This window comes from Archocentrus centrarchus, chromosome 23, assembly GCF_007364275.1.
Source record: "Archocentrus centrarchus isolate MPI-CPG fArcCen1 chromosome 23, fArcCen1, whole genome shotgun sequence".
Lineage (NCBI taxonomy): Eukaryota > Metazoa > Chordata > Actinopteri > Cichliformes > Cichlidae > Archocentrus > Archocentrus centrarchus.
The window spans coordinates 1,346,408-1,364,927 of NC_044368.1; the positions used below are offsets into that span (position 1 = coordinate 1,346,408).

An 18,520-nucleotide genomic window follows, 5' to 3' on the forward strand; every position below is an offset into this window, starting at 1 on the left:
CACTTTCCTATACACACTATCCACTGGACAGTCCCCTTATCAATGACAAAGAAAACTACTTCCACAGCCAACACACACTTCACTTCCATCTAAACACCCTCGTGTCGCCGTCGCCGCCTCCTCGTGGCTAAAATAATACACCGAAGCGAGAAGTCAGAATGCAGAACTGGCAAACAATAGAAAATCCAATGTTCTGTTTTCTCGTTTTGCTCCTCCATAAAAGAATATAAAAATGTTTTTGTTCAAATGTCGACTCGTGTATTAAAATAGATCTGTTTAAGCACTGCACAGTTTCTCCCGGAGAGGATTTCTAGAAACGGATGAAGAGGTTCGCTCGCAGGGACAGGTTGGTTTGTTTTAAAGGGGCGGAGCATGGACGTGGCACGGAGCGCTGATATGGTTTCCATCTGGTTTCATTTTTCCCCACTCGATATGCATCACATGGCACATTCACATCACCCTCAGAGATTTAATCTGATGGTTTTAGTCTTTGCTGAAGGCGAGTCGAGTAAAAGGTTTGTCTCAGATTCAGAGCCAGGAAGAGTTTCATTGTTCTGAACCAACCAGCAGCAAGTTGTTCAGGTGCTGTAAAACTGGAGGGAGCGCCACAGAGCATCAACCCGTGGGGCTGAAAATGAAGCTGCAGCTCCTCTGCAGTCCTGCAGAGGAGCTGCAGTGAGTCAGTCCCCACAGACTCCCATGTTAAATAAACGTGTTTACAGGGGGGAGGATGTTTCTATAATGCACCTGTTTAAAGTTTACATTATTAGGGGCGTGGCCTCTCTGACTGACAGGTGGATGGTGACACAGGTGGCTGTAGCTGCTAGCTGTCTGCTAGGCTTCTCCTCAGATAACTGGAGTCCCTGAACTGGACCTCTTCATTTTTATTTGGATGTTGCTGAGCACTGATTAGCAGGTATCTCTCTCTGTGATGGAGACTGATAATGAACTTTGAAGTCAACATTATCATCCAACTTCTGGATCCAGAAGATGATGATTTGTGGTGGCTTCAAAATGCAGAGAAATTAAAAAAGTAAAAACTCCTGAATCGTATTTATGAGCGATGTGTCCACATTGGCAGAAAACAAACTGGTGCTGAGAAAACTGTCTAGCTTGTTTTACTGTTTCAGGTTCTTGAACTGATGTTGGGTACTTTAACAACTTTAGGCTCCTTTAATCATAATTAAAGTCCAACACTGAACTGTTTTATTTTGAACGGTCTGAAACCAGGTCTTTATTAGGCACTCAGCTGCACTGATGTGTCTCATCGCCACACTTCTTAAATTCAGAACGAATCCTGCTGCTTTTATTTTATTTCTCCAGATTGTTAAAGATTTGCACCTGGATTCACTAATCTGAGCTCTTGATTTAGAACTCAGTGCTCTGAGGCACAAATTTACTGAAATTTTATTCCCAGTCTCCTTCCAGGCTCCGTAATCTGACACTGCTCTTATTTTGAAAAACTACTTGTTTGGTGATGGAGGGAACAATGGACGCAGAAAATCTTGGTGCTGAGTGACGTTCGTCAGAATTTTGGATTCCTCCATCAGCTGAGCTGTTTGCTTCTGACTGAAGTCTCCGACGTCTGCACACCTTCATGACCAAACTGCTTTTCTTCCCCAGGTAGAGGCTGAAGATGAGGACGTTATCTTCTTTATACTTTCAGCAGTTTAAGTATTTTCTTTATAATTCTGTTTTTTTTATATTTTGACTCTTGAGTCGCACAACTCCATAAAAATGAATTTGTTTGCCGTTTTCAGCCGAAATGAAATTTTACCAAAGAAGAAGAATAAACGCACTGTGGATTGAGATCATTCAGGTGTTCCTTTAAGCCCCGGTGTTGTTGGTTTATTTGATTAAGATTTCGTTTTTCTTTGTGTTTGTGTCGGTTTTCTTCGTGGATGTGAAGGTGCACAGACGCTCTGACTTCAGGTCTCAGCTTCAAAGCATCCGATCGTTTCCCAAACTTTAATTCTTAAGTTGGGAAAGTTCAGGCTGTCGTGTTACCATGGCCACCTTTGTGTCTTAATCTGAGCACGATCAGAGGCCGACTGAGGCCTTTGGTCGTGTTTTCGGGGTGACGTCACATTGGAACCATTTTGGCGGCATATTGCTCATCGTTGCTTTCATTCAGAGTCGCTCGCTTTTTTAAAAATCTTTTGTGCAGATGATGTTTCTCCAACATTAAGGATCTCTTCGGTATTTTGGATACTTGAGACCAAAGACAGGTGACTTGATATGACTCGGATAAAATAAAATCATGTGTTCATGTTTTCCTTCCTGTCCTCCTGATAAAGCCTTTTTTTTACTTCTGAATTATTCCGACCATTTGTTCGTATTTGTGCATCGACAGGAAGCTGAGAGCTGCATGATAAACATATAAAAAAATTGATTAAATCCAAGTCTGTAACACTCAAATGGAACCTCTCTGGACCAGCAGGAAGACTAGCGAGACAAATGGACCGACGGCGGCGTCCCGGCCCGCCGTCAGTTTGACAGAGCGGTCCCATTTCTGATCGACATGTTTATAAAATGACGCAACAAAGACGGAAACCCTGGATTTCAAACGATTTGTACTTGAGGCAGTGTTCATCTGTCGGATTAACAGGCTCGTCGCTGTTCGAAAAACACGAGTAAAAAAAAAAAGCGAAAAATATAAAAACAGGCAGGGAGAAGAAAAAAGCACATTACTGATAAAAGCGGATTGATCCCAGTACAAAAACAACGAAACGTTTTTGGCATATTTCCTATACTGGTTAAAGGGGGGAGGGGGCTGAACGATGCGTCACATTGACCGAACGTCGGCGTGTTCAAGTGCAGCTGTGAACGAACACGGCGGTCCCCGCCCATTTAACCAATCACTTCCTGTGACAGCAGAGTGAGAATCAGGTAAACGCTGTTTACGGTTCATTCATGGACAGCCTGAATGAGCTTTTTAGTACACCTGCAGGTCCTGCGGTCTAACGGGACCATGAAATCTGGAATTTGGAGTTGGAACTGATTTGAGAGTCAGTGATGTTTTGATCGTTTAATTAATGGCTGATATTATCAGTTGGTATGTGGCTCTGTGGCGCAGAGGTTTACAGACTCGCCTAACAACAAGTGAAAGATCCCCGGTTTGATCCCTGAAGGCAACACAAATCCCATTAGGGTTGCATCAGGAGTAGAAATCTGCCAATTCAAACATGGAGCTGCCTGCTGTGGCGGCCCCTCATGAATCAGGGTGCAGCTGAAAGTAGCTGCTGCTTCTATCAGTATGGGCATATACACTTTAACTGAACATAATGCAGAATATGTTGGGAATGAATGACACATGGCCCAGTTTGTCTTTGTGTTAGCTGGTTTCACTGGAGCTGAGCATTTGTGCTCCTACATAAACCTTGTCTACTTTTATTCAGGTTAGCTTCATTTACAGCTGATCTGCTAGTTTTTACCAAATGTTGGAGTGTAAGTGGCTCTGAAAATGTCTTCGGGTTGGCTGGTTTAGCACTTCAGCCAATCTTGTATTTGTGTAGTGATGGGGAGTTCGGCTCTTTTCAGAGAGCCGGCTCTTTTGGCTCCCAGACAGCTCCTCAGGCTCACTATCAGGAGCCGGCTCTTAGAGCTGGATCGTTCGCGACCGACTCATCACTAGTGTAGCTGGTTTTTACCCAACGTTGGAGCGTAAGGCGCATCAAAAAGTTTTGAAGACCTGAATAATGTGTCCGTGTAGCTAACTAGCAAGCATTTAGTTTTGGTTGTTCTTGACTGCAGCTGCTCTGAAAGCTTGTTGTGTGAAATAAAGTGTCTGGTTAGCACGTTACATCATTTATAACCAAGTTTCCATCGTGTCTACTGGTTTTTACCTGACGTTTCCTACATGAATCCATCGTTTACAGTGACGCTTCTGTTGGAGCACAAGCTGCTCTGAAAAAGTTCATCATGGTATTTTAATCAAATAAATGAATGCGGAGCTAATCAGTTTTTATGCAGTTTTTCTCATATGTAGAGCTTTTAGAGCAGTTTTGATGCTTTAATTACAAAAACTGATTTAAAGATTTAATGGCTATTTTCACAATCCTGCTGATTTCCTGTTTACTATCATTTTAAATAGTAAATTAATCTGAATAAATGCACGTTTGGCACGTTTCTCTGGCTCTGCTGTCGAACAGGAAGCGGATGTTATAAACGAGCGGGGACTCGTCTCCGTTTCAGACATGTGACTCCAGTAAAGTTTGAAACCGAAAAAAGAAAAACCCTGCGATGATGATAATAACAATAATCATAATAATACAACATATGTACAGTGATCCCCTTGAATACTCCAAACTTACATTTTTCAACAGGCATCAGCATGAAAATACTAAAATCTCCACTAGAAATGCTAATTTCTGTAGTTTAATCTTAAATACTTTTTTTCTTTGACTTTAACTCTATTAATACTGAAAAAAGTTATTCTCTGCTTTTGTTTGAAGGCTCGTATGCGTTCACATACACGATGAAAACATTTTCCTGAATCATTATGGCAAAAACATTGTTCATAAGAGAATGAGAACAAACATCTACTCGGATATATCGCTGTACAGTCCGTCCACTTCCATCCATCCTGACTCTACGCTAACTCTACTGTTCTCTCTCTCTATACGCAGGACGAGAATCAGACCTGCGCTTAAAAAAGGGAAATATCTTCTGGGCCGCGCGTTCCCGCCGCCGCGCTGTAATCGAACTTTTTGTAATAAATACATTAAGGCCAAGAATGTTAATAAATAGAAAAAGAACTTAAAAAAAGAAATCTCGTAAGCACTGTAGGTGTTGGGTTTTAAAAAATACTTGAATTGCGTGGAGGATAGAGGCTCTTCATCGATATTTTTCACACTAAAGAAATCATCACCGCTGCCCTCCATGGAAAAACTCGGCGCTCTGGTGGGCGGGGCTAGTTGTTGACGTCGTCCTGGCTGTGGCTTGTCTGCAGGGGCGTGGCCGAGGGGCCCGGGGGGGTGGGGGTGATGGTGGCGGTGCTGGTGGATTTGATCCAGGACTGGGAGAGCAGCGAGGTGGCGATGGTGGCGGTGGTCGTCATGGTGACCTGGATGAGCTGGTCGCGTTGGATCAACCTGATGAGAGTTTTGAGGCGGTCGAGCGACGCCTGAGTGTCTCTCTGCTGCCCCAGCAGGCGCTCCCGCAGGTCCATGCATTGCTGCAGGAACATGAAACAGGTATAACAGGTACACCTTCACACCTGGTATTAGCATGTGAGCTATAACCTGCTCACTCATCTGGAGAAGATCACAGACATGTCTGCCAAAGGAACCTGATACCTGTAGCTTTAAAACAGAGTGTAACAAATTAACTTTTGGGGTTTGGTCCTGTTGGTGAAAGTCAGTCAACCAGTGCAGGCGAAGCTTTTACACAAAGTCTAAAAAGGGAAAAACACTTGAAAGTGCCATCACCTTCAGCTCTCTCATGTTCCTGTTAGAGTCCTGGAGAGATCATCTACAGAAGACTGGACAGTGTTGGTGTCGTCTGTCCACGCCTGTTTTTAACTTAAATGTAAACTGCACTCTCATATAATTTTAGTAATGCCTCAAAAATAACTACACATAACAGATGTGGGCGAAATCTGCTCATGTTTCACATGTCAAAGGAAAAGAAAGTCTCTTTCCCCTCACTCCCCACCGGCTCCTCCCTGAGCCTCTTCCTGTTAAGAGGGAGTTTTTCCTTCCTACTGTCACCATAGGGGGTCGTCTGATTGGTGGGGCTTTCCAGTGTAAAGCACCATGAGGCGACTGTTGTTGTGAATTAGTGCTGTAAATAAAAATGAACTGAATGTTTTCTGAGTTACATCCCTCGAATTATATTTGCTATATTTCCAGCACTTTTGGTCCCTCATAGCTTCATAAGTACAGCAGACGTCCACGTGAAAGTTTCAGAGCTGAAAAACAAATTTTAAAAAACTGCAACCAAACAGGTTTACACCCACTGCAAGGGTCACAATCCAAAGACTAAAGCTGTTCTTATTCAGCAGAACAAAATTGTATTTTTGAGCTCTGAATGTTCGTGCTCAGGGTTCTAGCCAGCGGTGGATCGCCCGGCGCTGCGCCATGCTGAGGTCATCTTGCATCGGGCTGAGAATTTCACCGGTTCGCTATCTGGACTGTTCTATAACGGCAATTAGCAAGAGAGCGCGCACTCCACACACTCCACCCTGTCACCGATACCAGACTGATTTTTTTCCTCTGCCTAGATCGCTACACTATTATTTCACTGCAACTGGCAGTCTACCACCGAGCACGGCCAGTTTCATTCACAATGTGCACGCGTGATCTCGACGGTCCTGTTCACGCTTGATTTGCGAGCAAAATGCGACCAGTGTGAAACCGAGGGGGAAGTAGAGGAGAAAGGAGGTCAAAGGACACTTTGGGGCTTAAACATAAAATCCCAGGAGCTTGTCTTGTTTCTTGGCTTCATGGACTCACAAGGCTGCAGGTAAACGTGCATCTTATTTTCAGAGGGGATCCACACTCCCCATTGTCATCAGGTCACATGGTCCAATCAGATTCAGGTGCCTTCAATGACCTGTAGGACCAACCATTATCACAGAATATTGCATACGTAATATTACTCTACTGTTCACTGTCACCGAATTAGCAAGCTGGCACGGCGTTTAGCATTTAGCATTAGCAAGCTAATGCTAATTAGCCCCACCCCCAACACACATGCACCAGGCTGAAATTTTTTTCTGGCTAGAACCCTGATGTGGATGTCTGCTGTACTTATGAAGTTATGAGGGATCAAAAATGCTGGGAAAACAACACAAAGTCTGGGGTACTTTTGCTCCTGCGTGTTCGTGTGTGTTCTCACTTTGAGTGTCTTGTTGAGCTTCTTGTCTTCCTCCTCCAGGTGCGCGCACTCTTTCTTCAGCTCGGTGTTTCTCCTCAGCAGCCGTCGCTTCTCCTCCTGCCTCACTGCTGACACACAAACACCCATCAGTGCACGAACCAGCAGCAGCTCTGACAAACGGGACCACACGCGGCCTTTCTTACCCGTCTTGTGTGTGACGTACGACTGAACAAAGTTCTGTGGCCACGACATGTTCTCCTTGTTCAGAACCTGGAGGCCAAAAGATCAGATCGATGCTGTCAGTTAGAAGCACACGATGAACACCAAAACCTCCTGAAGCTGTGAGAGGTCTCATACCTTCTTCTGGCACTTGGGGCAGTACCAGGGGCCTCTGGGTGGGGTTTTAAGTGGTGGGTGGAGGCAGTTGGGGTGAAAGGCTCGGGGGCAGTTGTGGCATTGCTGCAGCTCGCCATCCTCCTTACATACAGCGCAGTGGTCATCATGCTCCAAGTCCTGCTGTTAGAACATGAAAACCATCCATCAGTGCAGGCCGACCCACGGCTCAGCAGAGACAGTCCCTGCTCTGCTTTAGGCTCTGCATTCTTCCTGGTGTCCACTAGGGGGCGACTCCAAAAAGAGCCTTCTGTTCAGCTGATCTGTGACTCCGTGAACACCATCCTGATGAGTGTGTGGTCTCAGTCGCTGCTTCAGGTCTTAGGGAATAAAATATGACATTCACTTTGGAAACGATGGGCCCATCAGAGTCACAGAGGAGCAGGAAGCAGGGCGGGGCTACCTGTGATTGACAAGCTACTAACGTATCATCAGGCAGTGTCCCGCGGTTTGAAAAAGCCAAGATGGCGACAGTGAAAAGTGGGATTTAGGGAGGCGGATCTTAAAGAGACGGGCTGATCCTTCAAATCAAAACTCAACCAAAAGTTTCTGAAAACTTTGATCGGAAGAGCTGAAACACGGTTTATCTACCGATCCGACTAACTGCAGTATGAAGATGGATTATTTTAAACTGTGAATCGTGCACAGTCCCTCAGATTCATCCAAAAGCACAAACACAGGTAACAGAGGCATGACATCATCAGTCATGTGACCTACCTTCCAGCAGAAATCCTCAGAGTCTAGCATGTGGATGGAAGCAGAGCAGAGGTTAGTGGCAGGTTAGAGGAGAAGCCGTGCAGGACATTAAGTTAAAGCTCAACATCTCAGCAGGGTTAGTAACCTGTGACACCTCCAAGTAAAGATCTACCAATCAGATTACTTTCAAAATGACCTGAGCCTCAGCAGGTGTTACTTCCTGTGTGAAAGCATGTGAAGCTGTTAGCAGGTCAGGGGTCACCCTGAGGAGGCCAGGAATGTCTAAAGATTTGATGCTTTAAAGCCTCCCAGAGTTCAGGAGCAGTGAAACAGTCCATGGGGTTAAAGGTCACAGTTCAAGTAAAAACCTGACTTGGTGTTTGGAGTGTTTGAAGCTGTAACTGTGAGCGGATGCAGGTGGAGGACGCGGAGCTGCTTTTTACCTCGTGCTGACAGGAAGAGCGAGCTGTTCAGGTAATGTGAGGCCAGGCGTTTACGCTGCAGAGAAACGAGGACGGACATGAGCACAAACACAGCCTTCATTTATTCCCTGACATCAAACACTTTGAGTTTTCTGACCTCGGGCTCGAACAGGCCGCTGTAGGCCGGGTTGGCCGTGCTTCTCCTCTTCCTCTCCTGCCTCTTCGTCTGGATTTCTGTTCACAACAACAACACAAATGCTTTAAAAGCTCCGTCGCCTCCTGCTGCTCGTACTTCACCTGATGGTGAAGCCACTCGAGAGTGGCTGAAAGGCTGTACCTAATAAAGTGGCCAGTGTAAAAACTTCAGAATCATTCAGATTTTTGAATTATTAATAATCAACTCTTAACTTTAATTTCCCTCCTTGTGCCGCAGAAGCTGAACATCTAATCAGATGCTGTGTTTTTATTGGACTCTATCGGATTCTTTATTAAGAATCTTTGTGATGAACGCTCAGATGAGGAGCAGCTGTGAGATGAAGACACTGCAGTCGATCGGGTTTGTACTCGAGTAAAAGTACTCTGTTACCTCGGAGCAGGTGAAGCGCAGGTGGAAACTCACCTTCCAGGTGCTCAGTGGTGACGAGGCCGAGGGCGACCATGAAGGCGATTTTCTAGAAGAGACGAGAGCGGAGACGATGGTGAGGATGAAGCTCGGCTGCTCAGGATTACAGGTCAGTTTAACTGCTGATGATGATGATGAAGAGTAACTCACCTCGGGGTCCTCGTCTTTCTTCTGGGACGGGGATTTGGAGGTGGGCGGGGCCTCCTGTGACGGCAGCTCTGCCTGGATCCCCGGGGAGCCCTCGGTGCTGCTGGGGGCCTGCGGCTGGATGATGATCACCTGGAAACACAAACAGGTGACATCATCATAAGGTGACTTTCAGGCTCTGAACTTTGACCCACAACTTTGTATTCTTATGACCTCACTGTGACACTGTCCTTTATAAATAAAGTTTTGCAGTATTATCCAACCCTGACACCCATCGGTGACCTCACTGAGGGCTCTGGGTTTCTTCTTTTCAGTCATGTGACATCGAGCACGTTGGCCCTGAACCTGGTCTCTCAGGACACGCTCGCTGCCTGCAGTCAGAGCTCAGGGTTATTTTTGTCCTCTGAGAACACACTGCTGCTGTGTGTGAGATCCTGTTATATACTGCAGGATCCATTACAGCATTAATATTTAATGGTGGTTTAATAATCAGATTCATACTGTTATCAGTTTAAAATGCTGACCTGATGAACAGATTTGGATATGAATCATGAAACATGTTGAATAAACTGGATGATCTGAAATCAGCGTCAGTCTCAGTTTAGAGCTTTAATCTGACTCAGGCTGGGAATAAAACTGCCACCAGGGGGCGCTAACACGAGCTAACAAATGGCTGAGTATAAGCAGGTGCTACTCAGAGGATTTAAAGGCTCAAACACGGCCGTGTTTTTAAAACTAGCAGCTGTCAGTAATCATACTGCAGTTTCCCAGGAAGTACAGTGTTCTAGTTATTATTACTCAGGTGGTTTCTGTTATTTTTTCGCACCTTGACGGCCTCACTGACAGTGGACACCCCGTTGCCGGTGGCGGGGGAGGCAGCGATGATGGCGTAGGCCACGCCGGGCCCCGCAGAGGCATGCTGGGCGGGGCCGTTGGAGTCGGGGCCCCCCGACGGGGCCGAGGGCGGCGAGGCGTCGCTCTGGCTGTTGGGCTGGTGGTCGGGGCTCAAGGTGCTGTTGGCGGTGGGCAGGGTGGGGCCCTGGCTCTTCGGACTGACCACGGCGGTGGCCCTCTGCAGGCTGAGAGGCTGCAGCTCCTGGCAGGGACTGTGGGGAAGGCTGTCGGGGATCTGGGTCTTTGGCCTGACCTGAAGGGGACAGCAGGAGGGAAACTTTAACAACAAACACACAACTTCTCCTGAAAAGCATTCAGACAATTCAACAAGACTGAGCTGCTTCACTCTGACCCACAGAGAAGGCATCATGATGCTGCTGCTGCTGCTGATGATGATGATGCAGGTGTCTCAGAGGTTTAAACTGTGAAGCTTTCGGTTTTGGACACACTCACAGAAATGTCTGAATTCAGTTCATAAATTCTCATCACGTCCTTTCAGCCAGACTCAAACTGAAGCATAAAGGTGAACTGTGTGGAGCTGCGCTGGTTTCTGCTGCCCCCTGCTGGACGCTGCGGGTTTCAGGCTCTTCACAATAAGACATGATCAAAGTGCTTCATTTCCACGTGAAGTTCCTGAGAAACACCTTCAAAATAAAATACTACTGAATTCATCAGATTCTAATGTTTTATTGTAAAAAGAGACAAAATCCAACTTCTCAAAAACTCTTCCTCCTCCTCCTCCATCTCCATCCTCCAGTCATCTTTTCCTCTTCCTCTTGTCCTTCCTATATTCCTCCTCCTCTTCCTCGGCAGTCTTGTATTTACTGACTCTGTCCATGTTTTCACAGTTTGTGAAGCAGAGTCACTGAAACTGAACCTTTTAATAACTAAAAAAACAGCAGAAGAAGAAGATCTTTGCGTTCTCCACACAGATGAAACATGAAGAAGTGTTTTTGTCTCTGCTCAGCAAAAACTCTGATTTCATTATTTTGGGGCTTTCAGCTTAAATCAGCTGCTTTTCCTGCTCGTGAAGCTGCACTTCAGGATCCAGCTCGGCGCTCTGGCACACGAACACCGGTGTGGAGCTAGACTAAAGAGGACGGTCCCGGCAGAGGGATTTACCTGAGGTAGCACAGTGGCTGCTTGTCCTGCCAGCCGGTGCAGGGAGCTGACTTGAGGCACCTTGATGGGCACAGCAGTGAGAGTTCCCAGCATCTGAAACACAAACACAGCAGGAAGGAAACTTTAATACACAGACAAGGAAACTCTCACATTTCAGAAGCTGGAACCAACAAGCTGTTTTTAAAGGGAAGCTGGTGACTCTTCATCCGGCAGCAGGACGACGGGTCCAAACATCTACCCTCAGAAGATCAGCAGAAGGTCTCTGAACCACACTCTAGAGTTTCATTAAACTCCTGAAGCCTGAACCTGAGAGCAGATTTTCACCGCAGCAGCGATCTGACTCAGAGCAGCAGGCCGGGCCGTAATGAGAAGCTCCGCCCTTCACTCGCCGTCAGGTGTCCGCCAGGTGAAACTGGATGACATTACCGGTGCTTTGAATCACCTGTGAGGGCGCTCTCGTCAGGTTCATTAGGAGAAACCCTCCACAGGAAGTCTCTCAGAGTTTTTCCTGTTGCCAGGCAGTAAATAAATAAAAGAAAAAAGTCACGGCAGACTAACGAGGACGTTTCCTGTTCAAATCGCTGCTGCTGAGAGCAGCTCTCACCTTACGGAAGCTCAGAGGTGCCAAATCTAAATGACCTCACCGTATTCATTCAAAACACTTCAGACTGAGTTCATACTGATTCAACAAAAACAAGACAAAAATGGACTTTTACTGTTTGTGATTATATTCAGTCAGTAAACTCTTCATCCTTCCTTCTATCCTTCCTTCTCTGCTTCCTTCTGTCCTTCCCTTTTTACTTCCATCTTTTCCTCCCTCCTCCTTTCCTTCCTTCCCTCCCTCCTCCTTTCCTTCCTCCCTTCCCTTCCCTCCCTGGTAGTTCCTCCCCCTCCCTCTCTGATAATCTGTGGTTTTAAAGAGTGCGGCCTCGTCACAGCGCCCCCTGTCCCTCCTCTGATGTGGGTGCTCTGATTGGCCGACGCCTCCTGTCAGACTAACCTATAAATGAACCACAAATGTCTCCTCCATGCTTCCTGGCAGCTCCCTCCCCTCCTTTCTTCTTCTGTGAAAATCCTTTCGTTCCATTGTATTGAGCTGCAGAGCGGCTCGGCGAGGAGGAGGAGGAGGAGGAGGCCAGTTTCCATGGCAACTGCAGAGATGAAAATTCTTGCAGTGCTTTCATTTTGGTAATTGCTGCCTCTTTTCTCCAAACCTAAGCACCTTCTCTTCAGGAGGCCTCCTCCTCCTCCTCCTCAGCCTCGGCCCAGTCATTTCCTGTTTTTTTAATGAATTTTCGCTTCTTTTTCTATTTTTTCTCCATTTTTTTTCCAGCACTACGAGTGAGACAGACGACGCTCTGCAGCAAACACAGACAGTCCTCCTCCCCCGAGTCTCACAGACCTGCTGCTATAAACCCGGAGGGGGAGGGGGGGCATGAAAACACAAACTAAAAGCAAACTCCTCTTCATCATCACCTTCATCCTTTCCACTCAGCTCTGCATTAAACTGGACCTGTTTTTGGACTCTGGGCCTCTGCAGCTCTCACTTCATCCTCTGTCTGACACAAGCTGGTCTGGCTCCTCCCACTGTAAGCTAACTTTCTTCTGATTGGCTGTCTCTCGTAAACAAAAGGTTTAAGCAGCAGGTGGGTGGGGTTCAGTGTGCCTGAGATGACCACATATGGATGTCCCCTCTGTGTGACACCACACACTGGGCTGACCACATTATTAGGAACATCCTGCAGCTATGACAGGAAATGAGGAGAAAATAACTCTGCAGAAACAGCAGCTCTAAAAGTCAGCAGAGGAGAACATTCAGGTAAAAACAGCATTTATCGTCCTGTTTTTGGCTGTAATTAAAATGAAGAACTGTTGTGTGTCTGACGGCCTTCACGCTGTGGCTGATCCAGGAGCAGCTCGTTTCAATACCCAAGTATTACAGTATGTCACATGGAAACATGAACCTCAGTGTTCGTACGCTGATCTCATGCTTTTACATGTGCAGTCATGATTTAATGGCTAAATGTGGTGCAGTGAGCACAGCGTGGTACATTTCAGTGCAGTAAATGTAGTAAATGTACTTCATAGAGCTGCTGTGAAGGAGGTTCAGCAGGTCAAGGTGGAGTCAGAGGAGGAGGGGGATAAGGACTGCGGGGGGGGGCTGAGGCTCAGAGTTTATCATCTTTGGTTCTTCATGACGACAGCAGGAGGAGGAGGAGGAGGAGCAGTGGAGACAGACGGTGGACAGACAGTTTCATTTGAGAGGAAGTCAGAGAGCCCGCCGGCAGCATCAGCTGATGCCATTCAGCTCCAGCACACGTTCTACAGGAAACAGTTACTTCTGTCCACCGGGGGCGCTCTCTCACAGCTCTAACTTAACCAGAAAACTAAAGAAAAAGTTGGAAATGAGAGTTTTCCCTGTGTAATCCTGAAATCCGAGTGTGACCTCCGTGACCTCCGTGACCCCAGGAGTGAAAGTATCTCACTCTACTGTTCACAGAAGACTCACAGAGGCAAACCACTGATTAGCAGGACGGCAGGAAGTCCAGGCTGGAATCTGCCAACAAGTTCAGAGATGAGCCTCGGGAACGCTGGGACAAAGTCTGATGGACTGATGAGCCCCAGATGACCCGTTACCATGGTGATGGAAAGGATGTGCTCGTGATCCCAAACATGCGCGCTCCTCTGTGACGCACAGTGGAGGTGATGTCATGACTCAGGCTGCATGGGGCTCATTAAGCTTCACTGATGATGTCACACGTGATGTCGGCAGGACGATGACCTCAGAAGTCTACAGAAACATTTTGTCTATCAGTTTAAAGAAACCAGACTGATTCATCCTGCAGCAGGACAACGACCCACACACACACACACACACACACACACACACACACACACACACACACACACACACACACGAGCTCATCAGGAGCCGAGTCTGCAGACTTACCACCCCCACGCCCCCCAAACAAATAAACAAACAAACAACAGCTGAAAGAGGCTGCAGTGAAAACCTGGAAAAGCACCACAGAAGAAGAATGCAAACATCAGTGATGTCAGTGTTTTCAGCCTCGGTACGTTTGGACAGGAGTGTATATTCATTATATGCCTGCAGTTTATTTAAATATATTTTACAGGATTTATAAAATGAGAGAAATTAAAACAGCTCCATGTGAAATACGTGAACATTAAATGTAATTTAATTTAAATTATTACATTTTCTGCTTCGTTTAAATTTAGTAATGGATTAAATCTGATGTGTTTCAAACTGATCGTTAATCGCGGGTTCCAAATAAGTACAAATAAATAAATGAGTGAAGGAGATGAACGAGGTCCTCATCGCCTCCACCTCTGATTAATAAGATGAGGCTGGTGGTGATCTCAGTGAGTCAAACAGAGGTCTGCAGCTCTGCCTGGTTTCCTCCTCGCTGCCCGTGATTCTCACAGATCAAAGAGCTCTGCAGACGTCACCACCGCGCTCCCTCTGAGGAGCAACCAACGGGAAGCTGCTGTTCCTGCAGCAGCCAGCGGAGGGCGCCGCCCGAGGTTCTGTGTGCTTCTTCACCGTTTCACTTCATTCACGCTGCGAGCGGTGAGACATGAACTCTGATGATGAGCTCCTCTCCTCTCACACAGCAGCTGGATTCAGAAACGTGCAGCAGCGTCTACGTCAGTGTTTCAGTTCCCGTGAAGTGGAAACGTTCTGGAACCTGCAGACATCAAACTCCTGTCTGAACAGTGACATCACAGCGAGCTCCTCGGGTCCTCTGTGATTGCTGCTCATTAAATACCTCAAATTATTAAAAAAAAACTTCAAATTAAAGCTTCTTCCAGACTTTATCATGCAGTTCCTCAGCTGTACCAAAACATAACGAGTCATCTAATTATTATCCAATGTTACCCAGAAGGACTCACAGCCTGCAGGAGGTAAAAGGAGGACTTCCACCTGCTCTCACCTGTTCTGAGCAGCCCCCTGTCCCACATGCTGAGATGAGCCTTCACATTTTACCCAGAATGCACTTTGGAGCAAACATGCGATGCTGGTTTCCATCAGACTGCTGCTCTGAGAATAAAATCCTGGTTTTCTCTTTAAGCTGGGACTCTCAGAGTGGCTGTAAAACTGATTTGGTTGCAGAGCTTAAACGTGTTTCTGAGCCCTGAAGGTTTCACGTGGCTCTCTGCTGGATTTATGAAGTTCTGATGGAAACATGATTAAAAAGCACCAAATTTGGTTTGCTTGGAAAAGTCCTCGTTTACCCAAAATCATGAGAAATACACAGACGCGCGCCGCAGATCATCCAGTGTTTCCTGCATTTATGTCTGAAGCGGTATTTTTATAAATCTCGTCTGAGCATGCTCAGTCCATCTCCGTGACCTCCAGACTCTCCCCAGAGAACCACTTACTTATCAAAGAATAAACGATGGTATGAAGATGAAAGTCCCTGCTTCTGTCGGCGGGGCCTCGGCGGGATTTGCAGAAGGAATTAAACTCGCTGAAGCAGACCTGCAGCTGGAAAACTGCACTGAAACCCTGTTTCTCTCAGCAAAGCATGCAAAGCTGGCTCAGCAGCAGATAAAACATGCATGTGTTTGTACTCTCCCTCCTCTCTCAGCTGACAGATGAAATCATGATTAATGTGACCGTTACTCGCTGCCGACCGACTGTATTCATGCAGCTCTGAGTGGGAAAGCGACCACTTGAAGGGGCCATCTACCTTCCTCCGGCTTTGACGAGACTTGGAGGCGGATGGCAGAGATGACCTTGGCTGCTGTTTAAAGAGGATAAAGATGTCTTTGGAAGGCGGCGAGATGGAGAGTCATGAAAGAGAGAGGCAGGATCAGCGTTAAAGCACAGACTTTCAAACAGATTTCGCCTCTTCGCAGACTCTTTGTACCTCTGCTCCCAGCTAACAGGCGCTGAGCACAACTCCAGCTCCAATCACTGGTCAGGGGTTCACCGCTGACTGAAACCAGGCAGCAATTATCTCCCGCTCAGGTTACCCACAGCAACAGCTGCTTTCTCATATTCATACAAATCAGAATCTAATCCAGCTTTTTAGGATTGCATTTGATTTGATTTTGGCCTCCATCCCTCTGTGACAGCCCCGTTTCACACTGAACCTTTGTCACAGGGTGCGCCCCGATGATCAGACTCTGGGCTGACATGTTTCAGTCCGTTTTGATTTTGGTCCAGAAACTCTGTGATTGTGTTTCAGTGCTAGTTCTGCATTTTCTTGGTTTAAGGAATAACTTTCAGGCGCGTTTCGGACACAGCGGAAAAGTTTCAAACTTTTAGACGATGTTGAAGAAAACTTTCAAACAGTTTGTACGTTATTTTCAACATTGTTCAGGATTTTTTTTTAACCGCTTTAAAACAAATATTCAAAGGTTTTTTTGGGACAATCTTTAGGATGTTGTTTAGGGTGGGGTTGAGGAGCACTTTCAGATGTTTGGGGCATCGTTATGGAGGCGGTTCTGCACTGGTGTAAGTCTATATGTTGGACACTTCAGGAGGATTTACTGCTGAATTAACTCTTGTAACTACGACATGTTTGCAGTAATTGTCTGCAGGTATGTGATGTGAGTTGCTTTTACACCTTGTAAGGTTTGGTTTTGGAGCACTTTGTCGTGTGCATTCAGTTTTTATTTGGGAGAAACTAAAGTAAGAGCTTTTAAATAAAGATGGTGGCAAAAACTTTCTCAGTTCTCCCGCAGGATACCGGCTCAGGATACCGGCTCAGGATACCGGCTCAGGATATCGGCTCAGGATGCCGGCTCAGGATACCGGCTCAGGATACCGGCTCAGGATATCGGCTCAGGATGCCGGCTCAGGATACCGGCTCAGGATACCGGCTCAGGATATCGGCTCAGGATGCCGGCTCAGGATACCGGCTCAGGATACCGGCTCAGGATATCGGCTCAGGATACCGGCTCAGGATGCCGGCTCAGGATACCGGTCTCACACATTCAGAAACTTTGGACCAAATTGCAACCAAAGCCTGAACTGTCAGAGTTGTGTGTCTGAACGTCTGAGTTGAATCTGTGAGGCAGGTCACGGCGGTGCCTCGGCGGCGCCGTATCGCCGTTCGTGGAAACTTTGTGTGTGCATCTGCAGCGGCACTCAGAGTTCACTGAAGAGCTGAAACAATGCAGCTGTAATGTGTGCGCTCATGCAGAGCAGCAGCACTATTACAACTCATCATTGATCTACAAATTAGCCGCCAGGTGGTCTGAGGGACCTGTTGGTCCCCTCCTCCCCATCTCAGTCCACACACACACCAGCCGGGATGGCCTCTGATTGGCCGAGCCTTTATGACTCTCGATTAATGGGAGAGCAAGGTTTATTTTTTTCTTTTGATGGCAGCTGGGTGAGGAGCACTCGCTCTGACTGAACAATACAGCCATAAAGAGCTGTGAGAGTCCTGCTGCCCCAACCATTCACCTCTACCACCTGACAGAGGAGGAGGGGGAGGAGGAGGAGGAGGGGGAGGAGGAGAGGCAGCCTGGGTTTCTCCAAAGTGACACAGTGATGAAAAGCAGCTGCTTTATCGCACCAAACGTCCAACCTGTTCTGCATCCCAAACAGAGGCAACGACAGCCGAACAGCTGAACGTCCACCTGCATGAAGCCTCAAACTGACAGCAGACAGGAAGCTGTGAGAACAGACACGAAGCCCACGAGCTTCACAAAAAGCCACAAAGTGGATGCTGAGTTAACCTCTTAAATCCATCAGCTGGCCAGGAACCTGCTCATCATCAGGGTCCGGTTCACATCTGCTACTTTATATAAATTATTCACCTGTTTGGTATTCACAAAGGAGATCTTAGAGCAGCAGGAGCGTGCAGATGAGGTAGGAGGCTGAAACTGTGCTTGTTCAGCATGTGGATAAAATGCAAACTAACTCTAAATGGTTTTTTGGTGATTCTGGAAGATGTTCAGAGGTTAAAATAATCTGTGCAGGTTACAAACAATGTTGCCACGTAAAGACGGCTGGCTCCACCCCCAAAATTCCCAAACTTCCAGAAGGTACGACCCACCGCCGCCATTTCAAGTTCCTGTTCCTCCGCTGGGCTTTGTTGGAGGGCAGATACGTTTAAAAAGCCAATTAATCATCAGCTAATAGCCAGTGGTTTCAAGATGGCATTTCAGCAGATGTGTTCTCACTTGTGTGCATCAGGAGCATGCTCAGACGTGATTGGTCAGAAGAACTTAGCTGGAAAAGCTGCAGATCCTCAAGATCCTTGGTGAAGCAGCAACAACAGCAAATATCCAAACTGAGGGCATCACTGTGTCCTCTGATGTTAATGAGCCTTTCTGCCATGATCTAACCAAACTCCTGATTAAATAACTGCCTGAGTCACACTGCATGACTCAAAGGAAACCCTGAGAGACTCTGCACCCTGAG

The 18,520-nt window shown here is 46.8% G+C and overlaps 1 protein-coding gene across 2 annotated transcripts in view; it reads right to left on the reverse strand.

Annotated features, from left to right (window-relative positions):
* Window positions 1–1,931: 1,931 nt before the first annotated feature.
* Window positions 1,932–18,520, reverse strand: part of phf21b (PHD finger protein 21B) — a 95,553-nt gene continuing 78,964 nt past the window's right edge. The window contains exons 4-14 of one of the 2 annotated variants that reach the window (XM_030720060.1): window positions 11,116–11,208; window positions 9,926–10,246; window positions 9,103–9,231; window positions 8,950–9,001; window positions 8,488–8,564; window positions 8,352–8,406; window positions 7,930–7,952; window positions 7,177–7,335; window positions 7,023–7,089; window positions 6,841–6,944; window positions 1,932–5,176 (exon numbers count right to left, since the gene is read on the reverse strand). In XM_030720060.1, the coding sequence (XP_030575920.1) occupies window positions 4,913–5,176; window positions 6,841–6,944; window positions 7,023–7,089; window positions 7,177–7,335; window positions 7,930–7,952; window positions 8,352–8,406; window positions 8,488–8,564; window positions 8,950–9,001; window positions 9,103–9,231; window positions 9,926–10,246; window positions 11,116–11,208 (1,344 nt within the window). In that variant the 3' untranslated portion in view covers window positions 1,932–4,912. Of the gene's footprint in view, window positions 5,177–6,840; window positions 6,948–7,022; window positions 7,090–7,176; window positions 7,336–7,929; window positions 7,953–8,351; window positions 8,407–8,487; window positions 8,565–8,949; window positions 9,002–9,102; window positions 9,232–9,925; window positions 10,247–11,115; window positions 11,209–18,520 lie in introns of both variants that reach the window. The other variant, XM_030720059.1, reaches the window with a different exon arrangement.